Source organism: Silene latifolia, chromosome 9 (assembly GCF_048544455.1).
Source record: "Silene latifolia isolate original U9 population chromosome 9, ASM4854445v1, whole genome shotgun sequence".
Classification (NCBI taxonomy): Eukaryota; Viridiplantae; Streptophyta; class Magnoliopsida; order Caryophyllales; family Caryophyllaceae; genus Silene; species Silene latifolia.
In genome coordinates, this window is record NC_133534.1 from 14,728,974 (window position 1) to 14,735,925 (window position 6,952).

Here is a 6,952-nt window from a genome sequence, read left to right on the forward strand (position 1 = left end):
AAAAACTCCGTTAGTTTGAATGTTTATCGAAATTTGGGCTTGTCTTTTACACTTCAAATGCTTAAATGACCAAGTAACTATGATTTTCTCAACTCAATTAAAATAAATAAACCACGAATTTTGCTAACAAATAATTATATTATAGGTGTGTTAAGAGTATAATTCATAACATTTTTATTATCATTCTTATTATTATCATCATTTTTATTGCTTAACAAAGAATATTAAAGTAGTAAATATATTGAAACACATCTTACTTTTGTTTTTGTTATAAATTATATTAGATTATAATTGATATTATATTATTATTATTTTTATAAAAAAAAACAAAGGTAAGATGTGGATCGGTATTTTTGAGTTTGTGAGTGGCAGTTCAAAAGGAACAAGTCAAGTTATTGTGCAGTAGCTAAAAGGAACAAGTCAAGTTATGCCTGTCAAGCTAATACTATGTGCAGTGAGTTTGTGAGTGGCAGTTCAAAAGGATATCGATGTAGTTGCCTAGCTGGATATCAGGGTAATCCATATCTGGGTCCTGCTGGATGCACAGGTATTGATGATTTGTATGTGTTATATGAATGAGTCGATTTACTGCTAATGTATTCCGTAACTGTGTCCTGTTGGGTCCTAACAGTCGGATGTTAATTTTGCAGATATTGATGAATGTCTGAATCCGAAATTGAACAACTGCTCGGATATTTGTGTTAACAGCCCTGGAAGTTTCAAATGCTACTGCCCTAAAGGACATCATGGCGATGGTATGACCACCGGAAGTGGTTGTATTAGTAACAACTCCCAATTTGCTATCAAATTCAGCCTCGGTGAGTACGTACTTGCCATCTATTAGTATTTGCATCTGAGTATTTCTCATTGGACTAACTTTGAGCAGGAAATTATTGCTTACAGGAATGAGCTTCGGAGTCTTAATCTGCATGTCATTTATGGCCTTGATATATTTTTCCATCAGGAAGAAGAAGCTTATCAAACTGAGAGAGAAATTCTTCGAGAATAATGGAGGAATGTTATTGAAACAACAACTTGCTCCTTACGAAGGAAAGGAGAAGAGCAACGGGTCATTCAAAATATACTCCTCACACGAACTAAGATCAATAACCGATAATTATAGTGAAGCTCGTATTTTAGGCAAGGGAGGTTACGGCATTGTATACAAAGGCATTTTAAAAGATGGTAGTGCAGTTGCAGTCAAAATGTCAAAATTCGTTGAAAAGACTCAAATTGAGCAATTCATCAACGAGGTCGCTATTCTCACTCAGATCAACCATCGGAATGTGGTGAGGCTCAAAGGATGCTGCTTGGAGACTGAAGTTCCGGTCCTAGTCTATGAGTACATCTCCAATGGAACATTATTCGAGCATATCCATAGAAAAGGAGGCGCTTATTGGCTTACCTGGAGAAATTGCATAAGGCTGGCCATGGAGGCAGCTAATGCTCTATCTTACCTACACTCAGCAGCATCGCCTCCAATTATACACAGAGATGTCAAGTCGTCCAACATTTTGATCGATGATAGCTTCAAAGCTAAGATATCTGATTTTGGGGCCTCAAGATTAATATCCATTGAGCAAACTGAAGTAACAACATTGGTGCTAGGGACACGAGGCTACTTGGATCCAGAGTACTTTCAGACAAGCGTGCTAACAGAAAAGAGTGATGTCTATAGCTTTGGAGTTCTTCTGGCTGAGCTACTTACCAAACAACTGCCTTTGAGCCTAGAGAGAAAAATCGAAGAGAGAAATTTGGCCGCGTATTTTCTCCAAGCAATGAAAGAGGATCGGTTGTTGGAAGTCCTCGATCCTCAGTTAGTGAGTGAAGCAAGTGATGAAGAACAGCTCTTTGATGTAGCTAAGCTGGTGAAGAATTGTCTTAGTGTCAAAGGCGAAGACAGGCCTACTATGAGCGAAGTGGCCGCTCGTTTAGAGGGTTTGAAGAATCGAATAAATCATCCATGGTTGGGCCAGAGCTATGACGATTCAACGAGCCTACTAGGCCATCAGGATCTTTATCCCATTTGCTCAAGTGATAACAATCCAAGTACAGGGGAAGCATCAGGACAGAATGCTATGCTTATTGAAATGAGCCAACCTCGTTGATGTTGCTAAGCATATTGTCTCAATAATGGAAGCTTCAACTTTTTATGTGTTTTTTATTATAGCAATTAAGATGTTTGCTAGGAATTACCCATTTTGCGTTTTCGGCATATGTATAGCAGTTATAGAATTTCCATTGTCTTGTTTCCAATGTCGTAAGAAATCACTTTGTTATATTGGTCAGATCCACCACCTCCCTTACAATTTTAATCTTTCTGCAAAAAAAGTAAATAAAACATTTTTTTTAAAAAGAATCGGAAGGAATATGACTAAAGTACATTGCTGAGTCACTGGTGGGACGCCCTCATCTGCTCGGGCCGCACCGCAATCCGGCCTCTTGATCCTGCTCATGTACATTCGAGTAGCAGAGTTAGAAATTGATTTAAAGTATTGAACTTATGGCCTCTAAGCATTTCTTACTCATACGGTATTACTTATTAGCACCGTTTGAACTGTTAGAGCACCCACAATAGAGAGGATTGAGCCTCCTCTTAACCCTCTCTCTCCTCTAAGAGGACATCCTCTCTATTGTGGGAACTATGTTGGGTGTCCTCTTGTATAGAGAAAGATGGATGCTTCCTCTACTTTTAGAGGAAAATAGAGGAAAGGAGACATAGGCCCTTGTGCCCACAAGATAATGTTTATTTTAATTTATACTTTTAATTTATTATGGAAAAAAAAAAACTACTCAATATACTTTTAATTGTTATTGTACATTCATATTTGTTCGAACATATATGGACTATGTTTCAAGACTCGAATATAAACTAAAAATATGCATTACAATTTAAAGTTAAGTTTCATGTATTTTGTTTTATGAATTTTATATCTTACTTTGTATTATGAATTTGATATATTTTGTTTTATGAATTTTATATGTTATTTAACTTAGCAACACAAACTTTTTTAAAACTAGTTTTATTAATTTATAAATTATTAAAATAATATAAAATAACCCATGATATTAAATAAAAAAATAAAAAAAAGTAATATAAGAGGATCCTCTCTATTGTGGTGGGGAAAAAAGATCTGGTAGAAATGAAGAGGATGTAGATAGTAGGAAATGAGGTGGATGAAAGAAGGAATGAGGTGTCAAAAAAATAGAAAGAAAGAGAAAAAATAAGAAGATGAAATCATCCTCTCTATTGTGGGTGCTCTTAGAGCCAAGGCTAGCTCAAGGTAGCTGTTGCCTATCAATTATTGCCAACAATATCTCCATACCATATTTGTATATATCATACTTGATTTTCCCCCCGTAAATATAGCGATCTCATCAATGTATATATAGCTAACATATTCATTTGTAATAGCACATAATTTGAATGCAATAATATTATTCTCTATATCATCCAATCATTGATTCGTAATATGGTATCAGCTTCAGGTTTCCTAATTCTCTAAAATATTCTTTTCTCTTCACACTTTTCCTCTGTTTTCTCTCAAAAAATATGACGAATTATGGCATCAATTAATCGAATTGACAAACACTCCTTCTTATCGCTCCGTCATCGTCTTTAGGTATTAAGTTCCCTATATCTCATTATGTTAATTATGCTATGTTTTCACCTAATCATCAAATTTTCTTATCAGATGTGACCAAAAATCACGAGCCTAGTGTTTTAAAGAAGCCGTGCAGGTTCCCGAATGGCAGAATGCTATGAAACTCAAAATAGAGGCGCTCAAAAAGAATAATGCATGGACACTCGAGACACTACCTCCTAACAAGAAGGCGATTGGTTCAAAATGGGTTTAAAATTAAGTATAATGTCGATGGTACAATTGAACAATATAAAGCTAGATTAGTAGTCATGGGCAATCGACAAATCGAAGGGGTCAACTACAATGAAACTTTTTCTCCCACAATTAAACTCGTCAATGTTCGCACATCACTTGTCATCGTTGCCGCCAAGAATTGGACCTTACACCAAATGGACGTCCACAACGCATTTCTTCATGGGTATCTCCAGAAGAGGTAAACCACCTCGGGGATTACATCCTTCAAACGATGAAAAGGTTTGCCGTCTGCGAAAATCTCTTTACGGCCCCCGCCAAGCACCGCGATGTTGGTATGCTAAGCTCGCCTCTGCCTTAATTACCTATTGTCGACGATCTTGTCTATATGAAAGACCTAAAAGTACTCTAATACATTTCCTTGGCCTCGAGATTACCCGTAACAACACCAAGATTTTTATGTCTCAACGAAAGTATGCTCTCGATATCCTTACTGAAGCCGGATTACTCGGCTCTAAACCAGCGTTTGTTCCCATGGAGCCAAATCATCGATCAGCCCTCTCCACCGCCAAACCTTTACAAGATCCACAACAGTACCGTCGCTTGGTGGGACATCTGCTATATCTCTCTATCACTCACTCATAACTCATCTATTCCGTTCATATATTGGCCCAATTTATGCATGCTCCGACAAAAGATCATTGGAATATCGAGCTCTAGGTTGTGAAATATCTAAATAATTCTTCGAGTCAATAAATTCTACTTCGTTCAGATAGGAATCTTAATCTTAATTCTTATTGCGACGCCGACTATGCTACTTCGTTCAAATAGCAATCTTAATCTTAATGCTTTGTTCAGATAGCTTTAATATAATACTTCGAGCAAACATTATATAAAGACTATGCTAGCTACCCAACTAGCCGGCGATTCTTAACCGCATGCATTGTGTTTCTCGGCTCCTCACCCATCTCATGGAAAACAAAGAAACAAACAATCGTTTCTAGATCGTCTGCTCAAGCGGAATATCGCGCCATGGCCTATACAACGTGTGAATTAAAATGGATCAAAGAGTTACTCAGCTTCCTTGGTACTTCGCACAAACAGCCTATACGATTACATTGCGATAGTCAATACGCTCTCTACATTGCACGGAATCCAATATTTCTGTTATGCGCGGAAGCGTGTTGAGACGATATAATAAACAATAGCAAAATAAAGAACACAAGAATTTACGTGGTTCACTATCAATATGATAGCTACGTCCACAGGGCCAGGGAAATATTTCACTATATAGGAGAGAATTACAGATTATAAAAGACGAGCCCTCAAACTTGTCTCACCAAGTTTTCTACCTTTCTCTCTTAATTAACCTAGAATATAGTCGGGTCTTTATATAGTATTATTCCACCCAAAACTATATACCTAAACTAATTAGGGAATTGGAAAAGTAAAAACTATTTAACAAAACATTAAACTATGGAAAACGTCTTTAGCCAAATACAAAAGACTAACATAAGAGATATGAAAGTCTAATAGGACCCACCAATTTCCTAATTAGAAACAAGTCACGTAACAGCACAAAACGCACGAAGCTCAATCAACAGAGATACGCGCGACTTGTGTGAGGCACTGTTCTCCTTCACATGTCTTTGTATTTCTACTCTTACTTCCTTAGTTTATTTCTTTTGCTCCACATTTTAATCTCACTCTCATATACCCAAAACCGAATACGACTCGGACGAGTCATATTCTAACAATCTCCACCTGACTCGGACAGTCGGATCTACAAACAACTTCCAGTCAACTGAGCCCTCCATCATAGTCACACTATGATTGCCGATACCAGTCTCAAACCATGAGACATCGTGTTAGCTCCACCTTAGCCAAGATGAGTTACACTATAGCCAGAACCTGACCCACGCCGGAGTCTAATGCCTACGCCGAGGCATGGACGCCCCCGTCGGGGCTCCTTCTTGTGCTCTCACCGGAGCACTCACACCCTCGCCAAGGTGATCCTGCGCCCTCACCGGGACGCGCTAGCTAACTGGTGAATCCATATAAAATCACCTCTCAACCCAACATCTTCTGGCTTTGACTTGTTGCTCGAGACAAAATAGCTACCTTTTAGTATACAAGGCTCGAAATTTCCAAACCTTATCATACCACTCCGCAACTGAAAGACTCTTTGTTGTTCTTCTTGACGATCTGTTTTATCAACCCGACCTTTAGGAGTATCCCCTAACTCCACCTTCCCGTTGACAAAATCATCCTCAACACAAGACAAACTCTTCAATCCGGTTGTTGAACTTCTTCTTGTTGATCCTGATCCATCGACCACTAGAGCCTCGGCATGAACCACCTCACCTTCGACATCATCAACTATCAAACCAGAAGCAAGATTCAACCCCTCTAGACCAACATGCCTAGTATGACTCACCTCTACATTACCACAATGTTTAGAAGGTTACATCCCCCTAGTCAATGCCTTACCTTGTAAAAGATACAAGCTACCTGCACTTGACTTCACACCACGAAGCAACTCCCATGGACCCTTGCACACACTCAATACTCCACCTTCTCCTTGAAATCGAAAACCCCTCATGTCTAACATTCCAAGAGAAATAAGATTACTCTTAAGTTGTGGAACATGCCTTACACCCTTGAGATATCTAACTTTTCCATCATGCATTACAAACTTCACAGAGCCTACTCCAATAGCCTCACAAACCGCTCCATCACCCATGGTAACAGTGCTCCTATGATGACTATATGTCAGAAACATCCCCCGTTTAGAACACATGTGAGATGTGCATCCACTATCAAGAACCCATCTATCACCTAGATGCTTATTTTCTTGGACCACCAATGCTAGATCATCCTCAGAGTCGTAATCACTTTTTGATTGGTGTACAGCTGCAAAAGAAGCAAAATTTCCCTTCTTTAGCTTAGGACATTCTAACTTCCAATGACCCTTTTCCCCACAGTTATGGCAATAATCACTAGAACTTGGTCCCTTTGACTTAGGCCTATAAGACTTCTTCTTTTTCCCTTCAGTCTGAACCGTTTCCTTTTTAGCTTTAGCAACCAATCCCAAAGCCTGATTATCTACCACAACA

At 38.5% G+C, this 6,952-nt stretch overlaps 1 protein-coding gene across 2 annotated transcripts; it reads left to right on the top strand.

Annotated features, from left to right (window-relative positions):
- The first annotated feature begins 273 nt into the window (after positions 1-273).
- Positions 274-2,288, top strand: LOC141599182 (wall-associated receptor kinase 17-like). 2 transcript variants are annotated; one of them, XM_074419121.1, is made up of 3 exons: positions 274-547; positions 651-818; positions 904-2,288. In XM_074419121.1, exons 1-3 carry the CDS (start codon positions 448-450, stop codon positions 2,106-2,108), a joined length of 1,473 nt encoding a protein of 490 aa, XP_074275222.1. In that variant the 5' UTR covers positions 274-447; the 3' UTR covers positions 2,109-2,288. The 2 variants fall into 2 exon arrangements, with proteins under 2 accessions (XP_074275222.1, XP_074275223.1); XM_074419122.1 differs by lacking the exon at positions 274-547 and having other exon boundaries at positions 740-818; positions 887-2,288.
- The last annotated feature ends 4,664 nt before the right edge of the window (positions 2,289-6,952 follow it).

Coding starts and splice junctions, on each gene's coding strand:
- LOC141599182 (XM_074419121.1), top strand. CDS start 448: ATGTGCAGTGAGTTTGTGAGTGGCAGTTCAAAAGGATATCGATGTAGT. Junction 548..650: donor GGGTCCTGCTGGATGCACAG/GTATTGATGATT, acceptor TTAATTTTGCAG/ATATTGATGAATGTCTGAAT. Junction 819..903: donor TGCTATCAAATTCAGCCTCG/GTGAGTACGTAC, acceptor TATTGCTTACAG/GAATGAGCTTCGGAGTCTTA.